Source organism: Gracilinanus agilis, chromosome 6 (assembly GCF_016433145.1).
Source record: "Gracilinanus agilis isolate LMUSP501 chromosome 6, AgileGrace, whole genome shotgun sequence".
NCBI classification, from domain to species: domain Eukaryota; kingdom Metazoa; phylum Chordata; class Mammalia; order Didelphimorphia; family Didelphidae; genus Gracilinanus; species Gracilinanus agilis.
Window position 1 is genome coordinate 238,562,474 of NC_058135.1, and position 24,288 is coordinate 238,586,761.

Below are 24,288 nucleotides of genomic sequence, written 5' to 3' on the forward strand. Positions count from 1 at the left end.
TTAAAATCTTTCCTTTCCCATAGATCTGACAGGTAAACTATTCTATGTTCACCTAATTTACTTTATAGTTTCCTTCTTTATATTTAAGTCATTCACCCATTCTGAATTTATCTTGGTGTAGGGTATGAGATATTGATCTAAACCTAATCTCTCCCATATTGTTTTCTAATTTTCTTAGCAGTGTTTGTTAAATATTGGGTTTTTGTCTCAAAAGCTGGGATCTTTGGGTTTATTGTACACTATCTTGTTGAGGTCATTTACCCCAAGTCTATTATTCCACTGATCCTCCCTTCTGTCTCATAGCCAGTACCATATTGTTTTGATGACCACTGCTTTATAGTACAGTTTAAGATGAGTCAGATCATTTTTATAGAAGTCTTCATAATTTGGATTTCTTTCTTTGAAAATTGCCTTTTTATAGCCTTGGATCACTTATCCTCTTAAGTCTTATAAGTTTATCAGTTACTTTTGGGACCATCAGAACTTTATCAGAGAAACTTCCAAAGATCTTTTCCCAGTTATCAGTTTTCCTTCTAATTTTGGTTACAAAAGTTTTATCTAGGTCAGAAAGTTATACATTAAGGTTCCCCACTATAATATTTTTCAACATTTCTGCCTCTCACTAGGTTATTTTTAGTATTTAGATGCTCTCTTAAGTATACTATTCTCCCTCTCTTAGACCCCTCTCTATCTCTTAATTTTTCTTATCCCCTTTTATTTCCCTTTTAATTTTACTGTATTTCTGCATTGTAATCTCTTTGTATGTAATTATATCCAATCTTCTTTTGATCTGATTCAAATGAAAGTGAGGTTCATGAGATGCCCCTTCCTTGATACTTCTTCCACTCTTAGTCTTTTACACATCTATTATACAATAGTAATTTATCTTCTTTTTCATTCTTTACTCAATAGTCTAGTCCCCTGTCTCTCCTATTTTTGTCTTCTAATACCATAAAAAAAGAACAAAATTACTCAGAGACCTATTGTTATTTTAACCTTTATATATAAACCTTAAAAATGTTAGGATTCTGGGAAGACATTTTTTCTTATCCTCAGGCTAACATGTAAATAATCAGTACCTCCATATTCTATTTTGATAAATACATGTTACTTTCTATGTTTTCTTTCCCCTTGGTACTTGCTTTACTATTTCTAAATGTCTACTCAGTTCTGGCTTTTTGATCGGGAATGCTTGGAAATGCTCCATTCCATTAATGATACAATTTTTTTCCCCTCGAGGATTATATTTAGTTTTGGCAGATGGATTATTCTTAATTGTAAAACTTGTCTTATGCCTTTTGAAACATCTTATTCCAAGCTCTCCTCTCTTATATTTTGGCAGTTACCAAGTCTTGAGTAATCCTTCTCATGTTTTTTTTTTGTTTGTTTGTTTTTTTGTATGTTAATTCCTTTTTGTGGGCCCTTTAAACTGTTGGTTTCATTGACTTGGCAACTCTGTATTATAGCTATGATGCTGCTGGAAATTTTCATTTTAGTCTTTTTCTTGGTAAGTAAATTGAAGATTCTTTATATTATTACTTTGTCATCAGGTTCTAAGACTTCTGGGCACTTTTCACTTAGAATTTCCTAAAACATGTCTCTAGCCTTTTCCCTGAGTGACATTTTTGGGGAATCTGATAATTCTTATATTCTCTCTTCTTGACATATTTTTCAGTTTAGTTCTTTCTACTATTCTATTTTGATTTTCCTTCTGGTTTCCACCCCCCACCCCCAATTTGGGGTTTTTGTTTTGATAGGAGGCACAATAGATAAAGTGCTGGGCCTCAAGTCAGGAAGGCCTATGTTCAAATACTATCTTAGACACTAACTACTTGTATACAAATGCTGTAGTGAAAAAAGGAGGATGGAAAAGGAAGGGAAAGGAAGGTAGCTGGGTCCCCCCGGGCCCTGGTAGGGAAATTAACCTCTGAGCCTTTTTAGAGGTAGGCTACAAGCAGAACAATATCAGGTTAGACTCCAGGGATATTTAGCTGGATTTATTTAGGGTTAGGAAAAGTAAGGTTTGGGGAAAGCCAGAGAAAATTAGATCTCCAGCAGCTAGCTGGGATCAAAGCTCTTGGGGGCAAAAGGCACTTTGGAGAAAAAGATGCCTCTCCAGAGAAAAAGCTCTCTCTGGGAAAAAGGCACCAAAACCTGCATGCTCTCTTCTTTTATACTTTCTCAGACACCTCCCACAAAAGAAGTGTGATATGTCTGAGGAAGTTGATGTAGAGAGTTCTGGGAGATGTAGTTTCCAGGATTCAGAGCCATTTTAAAATGCAAACTACTGAACACATCTCTTAACCTCTGTTTTCCTCAGTTGCTTCAACCTTAAAATAGGGAAGATAATAGCACCTATTCTCAGAGTTGTTCTGAAGCTCTAATAAGGTAATATTTATAAATTACTTAGCATGGTACCTGACATACAGTGGGTACTATGTAAATGTTATTATTATTATGGTTGCCACTGTTTTCTGTGTGGCCCCTTCTAATTTCCAAGGCATTCAGTTTTTATGTAAGATTTTCCACAGTTTGTTCTAAGGTGTCAAATTTCCTTGTAAGTCTTTCCTCTCTAGCTTTTCTACACTTTGACTCATTCATTTCCTCTTGGGATTCCTGATTTTCCTATGGCCAAGGCACTTTTTGCTCTAAAGTGGTACCTGGATTTAATGTAGGGTTACTATCTTCTCTGGGGTTTATTCCTTGAGTGTCTCTCATATCCATGTATTTCTTCATGGTGGCTGGAGGTTTTTTTTTTTTTTTTGGTTTGTTTATGGAAGGGGGAAGAGATAATAGGAATGCTCACTGAAAGTTTTGAGTGCTGTCTTTTTGGAGAGAAATATCTGACTTATTGAAAATATTAAGTAAAAAGTGATAAAGGATTATGATTATTATATCAGTTTTACCATCTGAAAAAAATCCAATATATTTGGGTCTTATTTTGGCAGCTAGATGGCACAGAGGATAGAATACTAGACCTGGAGTCTAGAAGATTCATCTTTCTAAATTCAAAATTGGCCTCAGACATTTTCTAGCAATTCACTTAACCAGGCTTACCTCTGTTTCCCCATGTATAAAATGAGCTGGAGAAATAAAATAGCAAACCACTCTAGTATCTTTGTCAAGAAAACTCCAAATGGAGTCATGAAGAGCTAGACATAACTTAAATGGCTGAACAACACAAAAAATTACTGTTTAAATTCTAATTAAAACAATAAACTAAGGATGAAGTAAGGAAAAGTAAAATGGACAGAAAAAAACTGGAGAAATAGCTCTACTAGAATTTTATATGTGTGTATATATATGTATATATGTTCACATATACATATACATATTTCAAATTAAATTTCAGGTATAGTTCAAGTTACACAAAACCTAATTTGTTATTGTGTTTTGTTGTGAAGGAAATCTACTGACAAAATTAACCTTATGATCTAAGTAAAGCATGGAATTTTTGTTGTTTTATATAAGACAGACCATGGGGGACAATACTTAATTGAACTATGATCTCTTTTTTTTAAGGTAAATATTCCAATAATTTAATTTTACTTTCTTTTTAAGTTAAATTAACTGGAAAAATATTCTGTTCTCTGTATCCTTTTTTCTTGCATTTACCTGAGAACCTCCAGCTGCTGGGACAAGGCATGCACAGAGATTTGCAATAAGACTCTCCAAGGAGAAATTTAGACTATCCACATGAACAGTGTAGATTAGACCCAGGCAAGCCTGCAAAGAAAATGAGGGCACATAATGAACATAGAGGCACAAGAGCTACTTCTCTATCCCATGTGATAAATTCAAGTTTCACCTTCAGCCTAATGAGGCATCTTCTACTGGGAATGCATAATGAATTTCATGAAGGAAATATTTATTTTATGAAATTTTACTCTATTATAGAAACTTGGCCAAATAGGTTTTTATGTTTGATTTCTACTTCCTCCATTAAACCTGGAGAAAAGTTCCTGGTTTTCCTTAACAAACCTTGAAAATTCTCCCAAGTTTTTAAAAGACATTTTAAAAGACATTTAAAATTTTCCTTTATTTTTAAATTTTACCAACCCAACAAATTTGTTTCATAACAGTATTTAATCTGTTTTACTCATTTAATGTAGTTACATTAGCAATTATATAGAGAATCTGACTCAGAATCTGTGAGACTGAGTTCAGATCTAGCCTTTGACTCACATTATATGACCTTAGACTAGGTATTCTCAGTGCCTCAGGAAACTAAGTCTATAAGTTGAAGAGCAACCTGACTGGAAATGGAGGTTTTTTGCCAGAAAATTTCTATATTAATGAAGTCATAGGACTAATATCCTCTTCCTAAAGAGAGAGAGGACAGGTAGATATGGTGATGAAATGTTATACTAAGAATTTTTTTTCATCGTTTAAAAATACTTTTTATAGAATTTTTTGTTTTCCTTTGTTTAAAATTTCCCTTGTATTTGGACCACAATTTTGTAATCCAGACAAGTTAACATTTCTTAGTTTTTTCTTGTCACCTAATTTCTGAGTCATGTGAATCATTTTCCTAAGCCATGTATCATGTCATCATCATTTAATTCTGAATAATTATGAACAAAATTAATTTTGTTTGTGACATGAAAATACTCAGTCCAAGGAAAGAAAATTCTTGTGACTCTACTGTGTAAGCCTTGAGCTTGATTTGGTGCAGGTAGAACAAGTAAGATCCTCCAACAACCTCCTTATTTTACTTGCACTTGAGAGCCCATCTTTATACTCATTACATTCTTCCAAAGGTCAAGGTTATTTGGAATAATTTAAAAAGTAAGTCTTTCTTTATGATAGAAATCATGTCATACAAGTCATGTCATATAGCACATGTCAATGATTAAAAATTAGATCTTCAGTTTAGGATAGCCACATTAATTTACCAAGTATTTTATCTACCACACAAGGATTCTATTCAATTTGAGTTAATTTCATGTTATTGGGAAATTCTTAAACTAAGACATTTTAAATCCAATAAGTTTGTCATATATTCATTAAAAATTTTTCAAACTAGTACAGATTACATATGATAGCTATGAGATTCTTTACCCTAAAAATTTCTGGATAATCTAATCTGGACACCAAAACCAAGCTTTTGGGAGCAAATACTTCTGCAGGCTGAATTAATCCAGTCACCTCTTCTTCACCTTCAATCTCTTCTTGTTTTGTTCCCTAAAAATAAGAGAGAGGAGAGTAATCAATAAAGAGAAAGAAATATTATCCTTGGTTTGTACCTCACAGTACAAAGAGTATACAATGAATGCAAATGTCATGAGAAGACATAAACCTGCACCAACTAAGAGTAGTTGAAAAGAAAACATTACAAAGTAGTTAGATAAAGGCAATTTAAAATTAGAAAACAAGAAGAAAGTTACTCTAAGAAAGGTGGCCTGATACAGTGGAGAAAAAGACTGACTGGAGTCATAAAATGTGGATTCGAATCCTACCACTTAATGGTTGTGTCACCTTAACCAAATCATCCCTTCCTACTTCTGTTTTCTCATCTTATAAACAAAGGGGTTAGCTTAGATACAGATTCAACTCTAAATCTATGATCCTGTAGAGGTTTGCTAATGACTTTGGGTTGTTAGATTCTATCAGAATAGAAATACTTCAGATTTGGGCCTGGAAACTGATTGCAAGCATCAGCCTAAACTAAGTATAAAGAAAGTTATTATCCAAAGCCTGAGTATGTAATCTGAAGAAATTTTCTGGCAATAGCATTGAGGCTATGAGCTCTTTACTTGGGTGAACAGTGGGTATGATGAAAAACCACAATAGATGAAATTACAGCTCATTGGGAACAGTGAGTAGTAGCTCAGTGGATTGAGAGCCAGGCCTAGATATGGGAGGTCTTGGGTTCAAATCTGACCTCAAACACTTCTTAGCTGTACAAATCTGGGCAAGTCACTGAACGACGATGTGTAATCCTTACTACTCTTCTGCCTTAGAACCAATATACAGTATTGATCCTAACACTAAAGGTTTAAAAAAGAGAAATTATAGTTCATTTAAAACATCAAAATAGAGGATACTTAATTCACTGTTCATAAAACTCTTAAATTCCATTCATCAGACATAAAGTTGTAAAAAAGCCCTTGGTAGACTATATTATCTAATTAGAAACTCTATTAGAATTACAAGATTTACCTGTATGTTTTGTAGTGTTTATTTGAAATAGTCACTTTTACAAAATCAGAGGATTCAGAGATGAATGTGACCTTACAGACCAGTCAATTAAAATGAATATTATTACTTGAAATGAAAACTCTTTCTTAGAAAAAGGTCTCATCTTTCACATAGGCTTTACTGTTTAATATTTTTATAACTTTCAGAATGTTCTGTGCAGACCACTAGATTGACTTTTTATTTTAAGATTGGCTCTTAATGGCATGGATGGCATCGATCACACTACTTTGTACCAGCAAAGGCAAGCATAAAATATGAAGCACAAATGATCTAAGAAAAAACATATTTTTATATTTTGTCCCTTTTTTTTGATGACTTGTTTTTAACTTCCCTTCTGTTTTGGAACCAATCAGTTCCAAGACAGAAGAGCAGTAAGGACTAGACAATGGGGGTTAAATGACTTGCTCAGGGTCACACAGCTAGGAAGTATCTGAGGACAGATTTGAACCAGGACCTCCCACCTCCAAGCCTGGTGCTTAATGGACTGAGCTACTTCTCTGGCCTCCCCCCCCCCCCCCCCCCCCAGCTATTTTGCCCTTTCTAAGCTTTACACCAGTAAAAAAAAAAAACCTTTGGCACATATTGCTAACAAATTGCTATAAAAAAAATAAAACCAACGGAGAGCATGTATGATTTACATACATACAAAAATAGTTTCAAATAATGACTAGATTTTGGTCATTAATGTTAAGTTGAAAAAATAGTATTCTGTATAAGTCAACAAATGTTTGCTGAATTCTTCCTGTTCCCAAAACACTGTATTAGATACTATACAAATCATAAGCTAAAAAGAGAGTCCTTGGTCATCAAGAGCTTACTATAACAATACTTTGCATTTGTGTCACCAACTTTACTATTTGGGGAGCATTTTCACATATATTATTTCATTTTATTGCAAGGGAAGAATTATGATCCCCCATTAGCAAAATATTGTTGGAAGGGAGTTGGTACAACCTATAATATAGAGTGAAGTGACAATTTATGTGTCTGTTGTATAGGGGAAGAATAAAGTGATGATGGCAAAGCACCTTAAGATTTTCAAAGCACTGTACATATTTCATCTCGCCTGATAATCCTGTGAGATGGGTGCTATTACTAACTCCATTTTATAGATGAGGAAACTGAGATTGAAAGAGGTTAAGTGATTTGCCCAAGGCTACATAGTTAATAAACATCTGATCACTCCAAGTTTAGCTCTTTTATTTGCTAGGCCACCTGCCTGTTAAATCCAGCTTGTATTGGCTCAGTCTTATTCTCAGAGAGAAGAAAGTTAAGGAAATATACCGATAATCTGCAAAGGGATTCAAACTTGTCCCGATATGACTATGAATGAGTATAGTAGGGGAGATTACATATGTATGAGGATCAGAAAGCAGAGTGCAAGGTTGTGGCCAACCCCACTTCTTCCTCAAAAACCTTAATAATTTGTCAAATAAAGTAAAAGAATCACAACTAAAAGGGTAAAAAATGGAAAACTCCGAAAATCCCCACAGAAAATTAAAAGAATACAAGCAAACAGCAAAGGCTACATTCTCAGTCTCCTGCTCTCTTAGTGTCCACCTCTACCTTACTTTTCTAGTGGACTTCTAAGCTGTGTCAACAGCAATTGCTGAGGTAAGGAAAACTTGCAACTAGATATTAGTGAGGTGGATAATCACTAGATGCTCTTAGAGACCACTCCAGTACTCTTCACAATAAGGTCTCTGTTTTTCATCCTTACGCAGAGGAGAAGTAACTGCAGAATCACAGGATTTGAGAGGTGGATGGGATCCTAAAGGTCATCTGGTCCAATGTGTTCCTGACAAAACTCCCAACCATAAAATGTCTAACAAAGCATCAGCCAATACTGGTTGAATACCTCCTATGGGGGGAGAAACCTACTACCATCCCAGGCAGCATATTCTACTTTTGAATCATTCTAAATTTTAATAAGATTTCCCTCGTATCAAGCCTAAACTTGCCTCTCTGCAGTTTCCACTCATAGCTTTTGATTCTGAGAGCAAATAGAACAATTCAAATAATCTTCCACACTAGAAGCCTCAAATACTACTCTCCCCCATCTCGACCCTCAATTATCTTCTCCAAGCCAATATCCCAATTCCTACAATCTTCATTCTAGGGAAGCTACTATCAAAAAAGGCTTCAGGTTAACTGCTGATAAGTTGGGGAGGGTATACTGGCATAATCATCAGAGGTTGTTAACCAACTACCATCAAGTCCTTTACATTAAGTGGTTTTCTACCATCAACTCCCATTCTTGGGACACTAGGAAGTAGACAGACAGAAGAATTTTAGGAAGAAAAAAATATGTTTGGAAGGGAATCAGGAACCAGAGTGAAGATTCAATAAAGCTGAAAGCACTTGAATAAAGATAACTAGAGGTGGAAAGAGAAATGGTACAGGAAGAAGAGGAAGTTCTCCAAACCAATAAGCATTTAATAACTCTAATGCACATTTAACTATTATGGGGCTACGGTACTGGGGATACAAAAAAGGCAGTTTTAAACTTCAAGAAGCTAATACATTACTAGGAAAATATAAAGAGATAAGAATATGACTGTAGGAATGGAGAGATCAGTAACAAATAGGGGCATCAGAAAAAGGTCCCTGTAGGAAGAGGTACCATGGCATTGCTACATCTGAATCCCTCAGATAAGATGGTGAAAAATTCAATGGATTTGGCGGTACAGGTGCCTAGAAACTAAGGCTGTATCACCTCTGGCAGAGTAGATATTATAGTCATCAATGACCCTCTAAATTAACTTCAATTATAAGGTTATATGCTCTGATGTAATAAAAATATCAATATTACCTAAATTAATGAATTTTTAAAAAAAATTATGGCACTAAAGGAGTACTTTATAGAATTAGAAAAAAATAACAAAATTCAACTAGAGGAACAAAAGGTCAAGAACCAAAAGGAAAAGTGTTTTTTTTTAAAAGGAAAATAGGTGGTCTAACAGAAACAAATCTCAAAATATGCTACAAATTAGTAATCATCAAAATAATTTGATACTTGTTAAATAGAAAGGTCTATCAGTGGAACAGATTAAGATACACAACAGACAGAAGAACATGAACCTAGGAAACTAGACTCTGCCTGCTGGTGTAATAACTTAATGGGGTAATGAATCACTATTTAATAAAAATTACTGAGAAAATTAGAAAGCAGAGTCAAAAAATTAGATTTAGACAAATGCTTTATACCATATACAGAGATAAATTTAAAATGAATTTATAATTTAGATCTTAACAGTCACATCATGAAGAAAGTTAAAAGAATAAAGAAGAATTTGGCTTTAAGATCTATGGACAAGGGAAGAATTCATAACCAAACAAGGGATAGAGAGGATCACAAAAGATGAAAGAAACAATTTTAATTATATGAAGTTATATTTTAAAATTATATAAAATTAAAATGTTTTGATGCAATTTTTTCATATTTTTATTCATATCTTTTGGCCACTTAGCAATTGAGGAATGGCTATTATTATGAATTTAAATTAGTTACTTATATAAATGCTGTTATCATTGTTGTTAATATTATGTCTTAGAAATAAGACCTTTATTAGATGAATTTGTTGTAAAGATTTTTTTCCCAGTTAATTATCTTCCCTCTTATTTTAGCCATTCCTCAACTGCTAAGTGGTCAAAGGATATGAATAAAAATATGAAAAAATTGCATCAAAACACTAAAAACTAGGGGGCAGCTGGGTAGCTCAGTGGATTGAGAATCAGGCCTAGAGACGGGAGGTCCTAGGATCAAATCTGACCTCAGACACTTCCCAGCTGTGTGACCCTGGGCAAGTCACTTGACCCCCATTGCCTTTAAAAAAAACAAAACACTAAAAACTGGGAAATGCAAATGAAAGTAACTGAGATGTCATCACACATTGATCTATTTGGAAAAGATGATAAAATAGAAAAATGACCAATGGTAGATGAATTGAGGGAAAATGAAGCACATTTATGTGCTATTGGTGGATCTGGGCATTGTTCTGGCCATTCTTGAAAGTAACTCAGATCTATGCCCAAAGCTGTGCAGACACTCTGACCCAACTATGGTGTAAAAAGAGTGAATATAGTAGGAAAGGCCTTATATGTTCAAAAATACAAAAAATAATGCTTTTTGTAGTGGCAGCATATTGGAAGCTAACAGGATGCCCACCAACTGGGAAATGGCTGAATAACTCAGGGTATATACATATAATGAAAAAACATGGTGTGGCAAGAATGACAAAAAGGACAGTTTCAAAGAAATCTTGGAATAACTATGCATCTGATGATGAAGAGTGAAGTAAAACTACAAGAACAATTTACAAAATAATAAAACACAGTAAAGACAATCAGCTTCCAGAGACTGAAGAACTCTGATCAGTGTACTGACCAACCACAATTCCAATGGGACAGACACAGAATTGTTGGACAGAAGAAAATGTGAGAATTTATTTTGCTTGACTATGCATATTATAGTAGTTATCAGTTAAGAGGTGATAAGGGCTTGAACTAATGATGGATGGTCTTAGCAGTAGAGTGTGCAAGTAATACTGGATTTAGTCTCTAAAGGCAGGTTCTGCTATTACTACCTCTGAAGCCTGGAGTAGGTCATAATCTTTCTGGGTCTCAGTTTCCTCATCTATAAAGTGACAGAATGGAAAAAGATGTCTGTGATCCCTTCCAGCTCTAAATTCTATGATAAGAAATTCTTGATGAATGAATAAGAATAAATTTTCCAAAAGTAAATGTTGATTTACATTTTATTTTCAGGATGAGGTATGCTATATATAATTATTTCTAAGAATTTAATTTAATTACAAAGCACACATTAAAATTAAACTGATTTCTAGAATCCCTGGGAATAACAAAATCTGATAAACATTAATGTACCAATAGATGTCTGCATATAATGAATCCTATGCTTCATATGTTTCTTAATTAACTCAAAGTGACAAAGGAATAATGGAAATTCTTGGAAAGGATAAAGATATCTGCATTGTGAAAATTATCCAGGAGTATTCTCAGAAGTCAGCTAAAAAGGGTCACAATTTAAAATAAATAGTAATTAACCTACTTTAATAACAATTCAAAATAAAACATTTAAAGTTATGTTCTAGAAGACTCCTTCTTCCATGAAATACTCATTCAATGTAGTGAGCAGTCAACAATAGGAAATAGGAAATACCTACTCCCATAAACCAGTAAGGAGAAAACATTTCCATTATTATCCTTATCATTTCTTATTACAGATGTTGATTCTCATTTTGTAGGCCTGTTGTGAATCATGAGATGTTTTTATTCTTAATTCAGAATATTCACCCCAGGAGAATAAGATGTTCCAAGTTTAAAGATAAATTCTCATTCTCTGTTTCCAAGCAGAATGTTCTCTGACAAAAATACACATTGCAGGCTATGATGTAACATGGGCTTGATCCATCAGAAGGCATTAGGGTACTTGGCAATGATTTATTATTTTCATAAATGCTCAATTGATCAAGTAAGGCATGGGGCTAAAAGAAATGAGGCCCATCAAAAATTATATAAGGATCCCTATGGGTGCATAATTGACTTAGAAAACAAAATATTAACATTATCCAAGCTTTGCTGCATTTTTATTTATTCCATTAAATATTTCTCCAATTACATTTTAAGGTTCAGGCAGTACTTGAGATGGTTCTGGGGCACAATGAAGCTCACTGGTAATATATTTGACACCTCTGGTGCTGTTGAGTTTTATAATGCCTATGTTTCTCCCAAAATACTATTTTACATATGTTGGAGAGAGCTGAAACCTGTCAGAAAAATTTGGCACTGACTGGAAAATGATCTGTGTATACAATTGAAATTTTTCTTCATATTTGATTATTTTTTTCTGTGTTGGTCACTGTAATTGTAAAGTTTCATAGAATCACATCTTTCCTGAATTATCTCAGTTTAAGTTCAAGGAGTAGTCTTTTTGTTTTCATAGACTCATAGAGTTAAGAGATATAAGGTGCCGGTGTGATCTTCCAGTTCTAACCCTATATTTCACTATTAGGTTTTTTTTTTTTTATGACTTCTGGTTTTTTTGTTACTGTCATTTCCAGAATATACCGCCCCCCGCACCTACCTGAGAAGTCTTCCTTCATAACAAAGAAAAAGAATTAACCTAAACCATTTGAAACAGAAACCACAACTGATATTTTATGCAACATTCTGAAGCCATAGTCCCCAGGCTTTGTCCAAGGAAAAGAGAAAAAATGTATTTTCTCATTCTTTCTCTGAGGTCAACATAGGTCAGGATAAATAAACAAAATGTCTTCATTTTATGTTGATGAAATGATAGTGTTGTTGTATTTGTACATATTATTTTCCTGTTTCTTCTTCTTTGGGTGACATTCAATGAAAGCAGAAAAAGAAATTATACTTGTAGAGGTATAATGCAGATCACCTGGTTATGAAAAGGAATCAGATGAAGAATTTGGGAATCATCATAAAAATGTGACATTATGTGAGGTGATTAGAGACTTTAACTACACAAGCATCTTTCCCTGATGATAAATTTGTTTCTTGTCTTAAGGATAATTTTATCCTTCAAAAGTTATACAAAGTAGTATGGGGGAATTGCTATTCTATACAATCTGCTTCTGACAAACAAGGCAGACTTGTTTGTTGAAGTAAAAATGACAGGAATTTAAGGGCAAATGACTACTCTATCATAAAATTCATGATGATGAAAGATAGGAAAGCCACAGAAAGTCTGACATAAATGTTGCAAAAGGAGAAGAGATTTCAAAGTGTTCAGAGAAAGGATTAGTATTCTGTACTAGTATTTTGTAGGAGAAACTGGCCAAGGAGAATGAGTCTCTTAAAGAATTACATTTCAAATATACAAGCTAAAAATTATCCTTATGGGAAAGTAAAGGAGGACACTATCTAAAGAAAAAATAAGATATTGGTTCTTTGAAGTCATGTACTTATTTTCACTTTAACCTTTGTATTCCCAGTACCTAGTAAGTCTTTAATAAATGGTTGTTAGTTTGGAGAGCAATGAGAAATCACTGAGAACTCAACTCAGATTTTTATAAAGACACATGCAGAAGAAAGAAACATTCAAAATATTCTTTAGGGAGCTACAGATATAAGCAATTGGAGAAATATTAATTGCTTATGGATACATCAGTTGAAGCAAAGTAATAAATGACAATGCTACCCAAATAGATTTAGTTAGCCAATGACACATCCAAGGAAATTATCAGAGGATTACTTAATAGAGCTAGAAAAAAATAATAAAACTCATCTAGAGAAATAAAAATTAAGAATCCCAAGGAAAATAGCGAGTGAACAAATGAATGAATGAATGAAATGTTTGTTAAGCATTTACTATGGGCAAAGCACTATTCTATGTGAAGCAGATACAAACCAAACAGTAAGATGGTTTCTGCTCTTAAGGAGTTTATGTTCTCCTAGAGCAGTGACGGTGAACCTTTTAGAGACAGTGCCAGGCCCCACCCCCACCTACCACCCCAGACCAAGTGCCTGAGTGCTCTGCTTCCCTCCAGCTCTGCTGCCTGTGAGCCACCCACCTTACCCACTGTGTGCTCCCATTGGGCTGCTGGGGGGAGGGGTGTGTGTGTGCGAAAAAAATGTCATCAGACATGGTGGAGAGGGGGAGGGGAGTAACTCTGCCCGAGGTCTTCTGCCTTTCTAGTAATTGACTTGGGAGGGGGGAGAGGGGGAACGGGTGGCACATGTGCTCACAGAGAGCCCTCTGTGTGCCATCTTTGGCACCCATGCCATAGGTTCACCATCACTGTCCTAGAGACAACACATATGGATAGTTTTAGTCATTCCATGTTCTGCAGAATTCAATGGCAAGGAGATAGTAATGATTCTTCTTTGATGTCATGCCTCATGTTAAATCATTTGATAATGCCAAGGTGACCAGAACTATCCTTTTCCATTTTTTGTCTTCAGTAGTTCTGGCTTTTGCAGTGGCAGGAGAAGGTGCATCTCAAAACAGGTCTCCAGGATGATGGCTGAGGGAACTAAATTAGATGCAATGCTATATCCAAACACTCTTGGGTTCAAAGTCCTAAGCAGTCTCCATTAGTATCCTGGGGGAAATGGTGGTTAAGGGGATGGTGGGAAATAAGGGAATATTGGGGGGAAAGTGAGAAAGCAGAGGACCTAAGACCAGATGTCAAACTTTCCTGTGAAACAGCAATCATTAAATTGATTTGGCAATGGTCTAGTAATAAGAGGTCAATCAGTGTGACAGATTAGATGCACAACTGACAGGAACAAATGAATGCAATATTCTAGTGTTTGATAAACTCAAAGGCTCTACTAGCTACTGGGGTTAAGAACTCACTATTATGACAAAAACTGCTAATGAAACTGGAATGGTTTCTGGAAGAAACTAGATATATATACCTACACATCACACTATATATCAGGATAAGCTCTAGATGTATAAATAACTTAAGTCATACGTGGTGATATCATAAATTAAAAGTAATCTGAAATTACCTTTCAGATCTATAGACAGCAGAAGATGCTATGGGGAAACAAGAGTAGAAAGATTATGGAAGATAATATAGGCAATTCTGGTTACATAAAATTAAAAAAGGTTTTATGCAAACCAAACCAAGCTAAAATTAAAAGGGAAACTACTAATTAGGATAAAAAAATCTTTGTGGCAAGTTTTAGTGATAATGGGTCTCATTTGTAAAATATATAAGGAAACTTAAATTTATGAGAAATAAAAGACATTCTCTAATTCATAAAAGGACAAAAGACAACAACAGGCAGTTTTCAAGGGAAAAATCCAAGTTATTAATATTCATATTTTAAAAAGTTCCAATTTTTGAAAAACATAACTTTCTAGTGTTAGAAATAAATTTATCACTAGTTGTGAAAGTAAGTCACAAATTCACAGTCTTTCCCCTCTCTCTCTGTTTCTTTGCCTTTTCCCAAGACATCTATTTTTCACACCAAATATCTCACTTAATAAAGTGTTTTTATAAAGAAAAACAGATATGTGGAATACATGAGAAATGAATATTTTGGCTAGCTAACATTCAGAAAGACATCAGTGCTCCAAACCAACTTAGTTTAAAATGCAACCAATCTAAAAATACATCTTAAATACTGTATAATGATGGGGTAAGACTAAACTACCTTTAACATCCGCTTTCAATTAAAACATTCCATGATACTATTCTGCCACTTTTACAATATATATATATATATATATATATATATATATATATATATAAAGGCTCTTATTCAAGGATTGTGGAGATAAGCTTGTAGGCTACCAAACTCTGAACCAAAAGTTAACTTTGCAAGCAATTTGCTAAAATATTTTTATGTTTGTAAGTTATGCTTACAGGAATGGATTTCTGGAATATGATATGTCACAAATTATGTTCTTATGGTAGAATAAATGTAGAAAATACTTACTTCATTGATACGTCCCTATGATTGACTGGGTTAATTGTTCCTTACACTTCATAAGGTAAGATAAAGATGAAATAATTCATGATTAGCTAATGGATTTGTGAATACAAACACATAGGTTAAAGTTGGTCTTATTTCAATACTTTGGAAATCCATAATGTAATTAATCAGCCTCAATATGCCATTTACTAATTCCAATTGTGATCCTTCTATGATTTCATGGGTGGTTTTCATGAGTTGCCTTGGTCAAAAATTCACTGCCTATTAGGCAGCATTCTGGTAATGAACTTTTTCAAACTTAGTCTGCTTCTTGGAAAAAAAAAAGAAGACATGCAGGCTATTTACTGCAAGTTCCACACTCAAGAAACTGTCACTTTGGTAGGACATGCTAGAACTTCATTGACTTTTAATTTAAGACAAGTGTCGCTTCCTTGTTATATTGTGGCGTCAGGAAAAATTAGGGTTGAATTATTCTTTAATAAGATATTTGAATAAAGAGGGCAACCTTTTGTAAATGAAATTAATGAGTTGGAATTTTTGTGATAAATGGTATTTCCAAGTATTCTAGCATTTTTATTTAATAAATTTTTCTGGCCAAGTACAAAAGATGTACCAAGTCATGCTAAATAAAAACATGAGCCAAAGATTCCTTTAAAAGTGGCCTTTTATCAGTTACTTGTAAATTATTTTTCAAATGTATAGAAATTATTTATATTTCCTGGACTTTATCTGGATATAACACATCATTCTTTTAAGAACTAGTATGTCAATGCCAAGTTAGCTATAGTTATATTTATGAGAGCCTTAGTAGTCATTCAACTCCTATAAATATAGTACATAATACTCAAACCATGTGATAGACAGTATTTCCAAAACAATATTGTAACTCTTAATCATTCTACTGGAGCTTGAGCATCCAGGGTAAGCCAACTCCAATTTAGGAATAAGAAAAAGTCTCCCCGTAAAATGTCTAACTATCAAATATAAATTACAAAATGTTTCTGAAATTTGCTCCATATATGATAGAATCTTTTCTTGTATACAAATTAAAAAACCCAAGTATAAAGGCAAACCAATAATACTATAGGATCAGTTCAACTCTAGACTCATCCATTGCTCCTCTACAGTCTCAGTTCAAGATAAAAAATACTAATGGACCAGATCTATAGAGTGTGTATCCAAAGTAAAAAGAAAGGCAGCTCCTGCCTCAAGGAACTTACATTCAAATGTGGAAACACAAGGCACAAAGGAGAGCTGAAAATGTGAGATAGTGAGTGGGCCTAGGGACCTCCACAAAATAGAGGCTCCAGGATGAATTTACTAATCTGAGAGTTGGGGGTGAAGTGGGGGGAAGAGGCTTTTTGGAGGAAGCCCCAGGATGAGCCAGAATGAAGAAGGGAAATGGTTTTGAAGTCTATAGGAATTCAGGAGCATGGCAGGTAGAAAAGTTATTGTGGTGACAGGGATATTCAAGATGAAGAGAAAGTCTCCAAAAGACCAACAAAGAATAATCAATCTTGGGCAACTAGAATTTATGTAAGAAATGAAATAAGAGGGTTTTTTGGGGTTTGGGTTTTTTTTTTTGTTGTTTTTGTTTTTTTGCTTCCTGGCTTCAATCTCTGTGTGAGTCCCACCTTCTGAAGGAAGGCTTTCCCAATCTACTTTAATGTTAAACAACTTCCTTCTGCTGATTATCTCCAATTTATCCTGAATATATCTTGTTATATACAATTTGCACATTGTCTGATTCATTAGACTATAAGCTTGAGAGAAGGTACTGCCTTTTGCCTTTCTTTGTATCTCAAGGCTTAGCACAGAGCCTGGCATATAACAAATGTTTAATAAATGCTAGACAATAGACAAATCGATTTTTCTGGTCTCAAAGAACTGAAGCTTTGGAAGCATATGAGGATCTTTATTCTTCTCTCCTCTCAATATGGTGAATCACAGAATCATATAAGGGCCAGTCAGTTCTTCCTTTGCAACATTTCTGGAATCTGTCTCTTTTATTTCCAGTTACTAAAGAAGAACATATGCTCATTATTATGTTCCTAGACTATATCAAAATTATATTCCTAAACTATATCCTTTTTCTCCATTGTGATCTACTTTATACAATACTGAGGACAGACTTACTCTTATTAAAAACAAAAAGCATATCATCTCTCACCCTCCAAAAATAGCCATCCTAAGGGCTGGCATTTAAAATTCTCTACAATATGACTTCTATTACCTCTCAAATTTGCTCTCCCACTATTCCTTTACATGAAACCACTGAATATGGTGTACATGTTCCTACACCTTTTTTCAAGTTATTTCCCCAACCAGAATATGTAATGCAGGATTGATGCAAGATCTCTTACATTTGCAAAATCACCCTAGGCAGTCCTGGCAGTTAGGGAAATGGAACTTTGACTCAGCAAGTCCCTGTCTCAAGACCTGACAGTTGGAGCTGGGACTATAAATATCCCTGGAGAACCAACCTGGGAGTTCTGATTTCCTTGACCTCACCCAGACAAACAGCTACCCCCTGGACTTCCCCTTGGGGCCCCGGGAGGTGGGATTGGTGGGTTGTGGAATGTGGGAAGGAATTAGTTAAGTTAGCCTAGCCAGGGATACCCCTAAACCAAATAATTAACCTCATTTGTCAAGCTGGTTGACCACTCTACATCAGGGCAGTGGGATTTATCCCTGGCTGAGGGGCTGGTTCCCTCAGCCTGATCCTACCTTCTGAGGCCCTCTGCCAGCACTGGCCATTCACCCATAGCAACAGCTTCTCTAGACCCTAACCCTCTTCCTTCAGTTTACCCCTGTGTTTTAAATAAACTCCTTGCCTGATTCTGAGAGTTACCATAGTTCATTTATAACATCAACCAGGGCTAAGGGGCTGAATCCAGAGGGGGATAGACCAGGCATCCATTTTATTCAGAAAGCAAGACTGGTTCACTTCCTGTTGGTTTCTAGTTTCTCACCAGCAGGAAGGGGCTCCTCACTCCCAACCTTAAAGGAGCCTACAGACAGCAGGGAGATTGACTGGGCATCTCTGCTCAGGCTCATGTATCCCTGGCTGTCTCAAATCAACAAATACTGTAGTGGTAGGCTCCCTGGCCCGGGAGACTTACTGGTACCACCAGCTCCCCTATTATCAGCCTGTCTTACCCTCTTATTACAAATACTAATTCTTCTTATAAGTTGATCTTTTCTTCCATGCTAAGGTCCAAGTCCTGCCTTCTGCCTATGGCCTTATAGCACCTTATTATCTGTACTACTTATATGACACTAAGCATACATCACCTTGTATTTTTATATACCTTCTTATGAATCAAAAATGACCTCCCTCCCCACCTAGATTTTACAACCTTTAGTAAGGGTTTTGTACTCAGGGGCAACAAGCATTAGAAGCTAGCATACTGATCTTGGGAGTTAGGCAGACCTGGGTTTAACTCCTACCCTAGACATTTAGTAGTGGTATAAAGTTGGATGGGTCATTTAACCTTTTTGAGCCTCAGATTCTTTATCTGTAAAATGGGAATAACAGTACTTACCTCATAGGATTGTTGTAAGATCAAATGAGATCATCAAAAGCAGAGTACACCTTTGGCCTGCTCTTATTTCTGTTACATCTTTAGGCCTAAGCACAATTCCTTACAACCAAAAGGCAATCAAGGGCTGCTGCATGAATCCTAGAGCTAAAAGCAGCCTTAAAGAATATCTAGTCCAACTAAACAGTTATTTCCTCTGCAAACGTGTTGAAAAGTGGTCATCTAGCTTTTTCCTGAAGTCCTCTAGTTAGAAGGAATTCAGTATCTCCCCTGAAAACCCTTTGTATTTGTGATAACTTTATATGTTAAGAAATTTTCCATGATATCAAAACTAACTCTAACACTGATATTTCCAACTATTGCTTCTAGTCCTTACTTCTAGGTCAAAGTAGAATGAGTAGAATCCTTTTTTTACATAATAGTTATAACTTGCTCTCCCTACCTCCTAAGTTCTGTGATAATGAGATTAAATCTATCTTGCCCATTCTCAAATCTTAATTACCAAAATTATAATCAACTCCACTTAACTCACAAGTTGGGAAGTCTATGGCTGATGTATGCTAGAGTGAGTGATGAATCAGAATTTACTAACTGCCTCCTGGGCAGTACTAAGCAAAGCATCTGTTGTGATTGGACATGTAAACTAGGAGGAAGGCACAGGAAGTGACATATAAGAAGCCCCTTTAAAAGAGAGTTCAGTGAGTTCAGCTTGGCTCTTCTGGTTCGTGTCTTGGATCTGAAGGACTTCTTCTCGTTCATTGGTTAGATGTGAAGGAGCTCTGGCTGGGACCCTGAGACCTTGGTGAGACTGTTCTTAAATCTGGCCTCAGACACTTCCTAGCTGTGTGACCCTGGGCAATCACTTAACCCCCACTGTGTAGCCCTTACCACTCTTTTGCTTTAGAACCAATACCCAATATTGATTCTAAGATGGAAGGTAAGGGCTTAAAAAAAAAAAAAAAAAAAAAAACTTTCTCCAGTTCCTTTAATTCATCCTCACATATAGCATGTTCTCAAAGCCTTTGATCATCCTGGGAGCCCTACTCTGACAAGCTAGTCAATATTCTTTCTAAAATGTGGCATAACATTCTAAATGTGGTACTATTAGGTCTGAGTAGAAAAGGAATATCACTTCCACAGTGATGACATGATATTTTTCTTAATCCAACTAAAATTGTAATAGGGTTTTTTTTTACTATCAACAATATCATATTTTTGACTCATACTGAGCTTGTAGTCCACACAAACCTTCAAATCTTTTGAGATTAACTATTATCTAGACATACTGATCTATCTTGTCTCTACTAAGTTGAATTTTTGAACTTTACATTTATTCTGATTACATTTCATTTTATTTTGATTTAGTTTGTCATTCTAATCTTTCATCCATGTTCTTAGCTATCCCTCCTAGCTTTTTGTCAGCTATAAATTTTGCATGCATATCATCTATGTCATTATTGAAGTCACTTGTAGAAATTTTAAATAGTTTAAGAAAAGGACAGACCTTTGGAGTCCTCCACTAACAAACCTTTTCTAACCATCAGTGAGTTCTCTTTGAGTCTGGACGTTCAACCAGTTCATGAGAGAATTAGTTGAATGCTTTACTAAAATATACATATGCTTACTGTGTTTACAACGTCCCCCATATCTACAGATCTAGTGAGCCCATCAAAAAGGAAATATTAGTCTTGATGAAAGTATGTTGCCCATATTGGCTTTTTATAAGCATTGTTTCCTTTTCTAGAAATTATTATTTCTTGAATAATATGTTGAAAATTTTTACAAAAATTGGAGTCAAGCCAACTGGCTGATAGTTTATATACTCTCTTCTATTGAAAAAAATTTTGTTACAATTTTTATTCTTTTCTAGTTTGCTGGCACCTCTCCTATTCTGATAAACAGCAAAGTGGTACAGTGAAAAGGAGTATTGGGCTTGGGGTCAAAAGTCTAAATACTTTCTTAGATGTTAGCTAGTTATGTGACTATTAAGAAACTCACTTAATCTCTGTCAACCTCAGTTTCTTTGTCTGTAAAAAGGGAAAATAATAGTACCAGGTGTAAGGGTTAAATTGGGGTTTTGACTAAATAAGAGAGTTATAAATTCAATGTTGTGGATGCCGAATTAAAAATATTATCCCTAAGCCAGAAAAAACTGTTAGCAGCTTTTATTTATAACAAGGAAGAGAAAGAATTGAAGTATGAAATGCAGGAGGGAAAGAGGTAAAGAGTTGCCTAGCCTACCCTAAGTGCTGATCCAATAAAATTCAGCTCAGCCCCAAGCAGGGGCTTTCTCAAGTCCTGATCTCCATGTGGATTTCCTGGTAGTCCTCAGCAAGCTGATGCAGGATTCAAGGAAAAGAGTCTCTCCACAGAACTCATGCTGAAGGGCGTGCACCAACGAGCAGAGAGGGTCTCCTCACACAGCCAAAAGGCAGGAATCTCTCCAAGCCAGAAGTCCTGGTGGTGTCTTCATCCAGGATTCCACCAATGCAGCCTCCTCCAAAGCCAAGGCAAGGATCTCTGGAACCAATCACTCCAAATGCCAGGAAGGGAATCTCTGGTAGAGCATGTTGGTTTCTTTTTATACCCCATTTTTCCATGTCACTTCTTGTCTTCACAGAAATCAATGGCAGTCTTTCAATTTGCCTAGCACTGCCCAAGGCTGGGGGGGGGGGGTGGGAGTAACCTTTGGAGTTGTCACTCTAGTAAGTGACTTCTGAACTCTCATACTTAATGGTAAGAAGGGGCACTTTAAATTCTTGATTTGATTAGCTAAAAATCGACAAGGGGGAAGTTAATTTTATCTTCACACAGGTGTATATGAGAACTAAGTGAAAGTATATATAAAGCATGATGCAAAACTTATTTTTTATTTATGTTTATATAAATTTTATTTATCTATCTATATATAAATATTTCATATTTATAAATAATAATTATATTATCTTTCAAAAAAACCACCAAAATAAAGTTCTTCTTCAAGCTGTCATAATATTCTACAGTGCAGATGATCTGTAAAATGGTGATAAATCCAGCATGGGCAATTAGGGGCTCTCTTATTATTTTATTTCTTACTGTGTTTATAAATATTAATAAATAATAATTAGTCAATTTAATTAGCCAATTTTAACTTTCCAGTTCAAACATTAATCTCCTTGGTAGAAAAAACAAACAAAATAAGACTTGCATACTTCTGTACTTTCTCTGTCATTAGCCATTACTGTACTATTCCAACTAGAGAAGCAACCCTATTCCTTCTTTAATACTCCTTCCTTTTCCCAATATAATTTAAGACAAAACAATACTTTTTTGCATTTTTGTCGTGTTTTGGTTTTCCTTATCAGTATCTATTGATACTTGGATCTTTAGTTCAACTGTCACTATTCTCTCAGTGCAACACTTTTGTATTCATTCTCCATTATTTGTTCTTGCTTCCATTTGTTTTTAGGCCATATATTTTAAAAAATCCAATTTGATTGCTGTATTTTCTATATTCTTGCTCTTAATTCTATGTTCTTTAGACAATTCCTTTCTTTTCCTTCTCAGTGGAAGTTTTTTTTTTTTTTTTTGGTGTGTGTCCTTGAAACATCATTACTGAGAGCATCTCCTCTCACATGTGCTGCCATTACCTGTTGAATTTTAGGCCATAGAATCCTACCTAAGCCGAGTCCTTTGAAATCTGCTTTCTGCAAATATTATTATATGTCTTTGCTCATATTGTTTAGTATGCTAAGAGCACTAGCCTTTTTTTTTTTTTTTAATTTACCTTTCACCTCAGAATTAATACTGTGTATTGGTTACAAGACAGAAGAGCAGGATAGTCTAGGCAACAGGGATTAAATGACTTGCCCAGGGTCACACAGCTAGGAGGTATATGAAGGTCAGATCTGAACCCAGGACTTTCTATCTCTCAGCCTGGCCTTAATCCACTGAGCCATCTAGCTGTCCCCTAAGAGTACTAGCTCTTAACAGAAAACAGTGATACTGACACTCCCTAAATTTATTTTTTTAATAACAGCATATTTTAGACTCATGTCTTGAATATAAACTGCATAATGAGGTCTAGGTTTGTAACAAGGAATAAAAGTCTTTCTCTACATCAGATTTTAAAGCAACTGAAACACGAAGAAGTTTGTTGTTTTTTTAAAGTTATAACATTCTTGTATATCAAAAAGCCAATTCTTATTAATTACTGAAGAAAATCTGGAATCAGATTTCCTAGATAGATCATTTTGGAGAAGTTACTGACACACTTAATGCCAAAGTATTGCTTGTGATTACTCTTTATATCAGAAAGACAATACATCTTCTTAAAGTTGCACAACTATATTTTGGATTATGAATGTCCCTAGATGGTCCTATCTTAGGCTTCCAATTAATTTGTCATAGCATACACTGTATGAAGTAATTCATACTAAATGGGAATTCAAATATCTATTTTTGAGCTCATTAGGTTGTCCAAAAATAAAAGAAAAACATATTTTTAAGGACACAGATAAATGGTTCATTCCAGGAAAACAAGCATCTAAAAACCAAGATGATCTATGAAGAAATATCACTGATTTCTAAATTAGAATTGAAGAATCACAAAATTGCAGAACTGGAAGGATCATAGAAGTCATCTGGTTCAAATTTTGTTCAAATCATGTTTATTATTAGCTTTTCAAACTCTGTTTGTTCCGTTTTTTTTTTAGACCAGGTGCCTGGACATTTGCTTTTATTTGGCCAATCATACGCCTGGAAATTCTGACTAGAATTTGATGCCTGACAATGCTTAACAGAGAAGTTGAAATCCTTAACCCAACATCCGTACTAAAACACTACTGTTATATGAAAAAGAGTAATCATATGTAAGCAGACTAAACTTTTTATGTTTTGCCCTCAAAATATTTTTATTGATACCTTTTGTTTTTACATTTCACATTATACCACTGTCATTTTACAGAGAACCATCCCTTATAACAAGAAAAAAAGAAAATAAACAGATTAATATAATTAATGTGCATAAGGAGAAAGTCTAATGCTATTTTTATTGTTCCTCCATTATGGTTGCCTCTCTTCTCTCCTCTCTTCCCTCTTCTTCTCTCTCCCCTTCCATTCTCTC

At 34.9% G+C, this 24,288-nt stretch overlaps 1 protein-coding gene across 1 annotated transcript in view; it reads right to left on the minus strand.

Annotated features, from left to right (window-relative positions):
- SBF2 (SET binding factor 2) overlaps positions 1-24,288 on the minus strand; it is a 545,383-nt gene that overhangs the window by 280,219 nt on the left and 240,876 nt on the right. The window contains exons 4-5 of the mRNA XM_044680325.1: positions 5,062-5,184; positions 3,616-3,726 (exon numbers count right to left, since the gene is read on the minus strand). Of these exons, the coding sequence (XP_044536260.1) occupies positions 3,616-3,726; positions 5,062-5,184 (234 nt within the window). The remainder of the gene's footprint in view (positions 1-3,615; positions 3,727-5,061; positions 5,185-24,288) is intronic.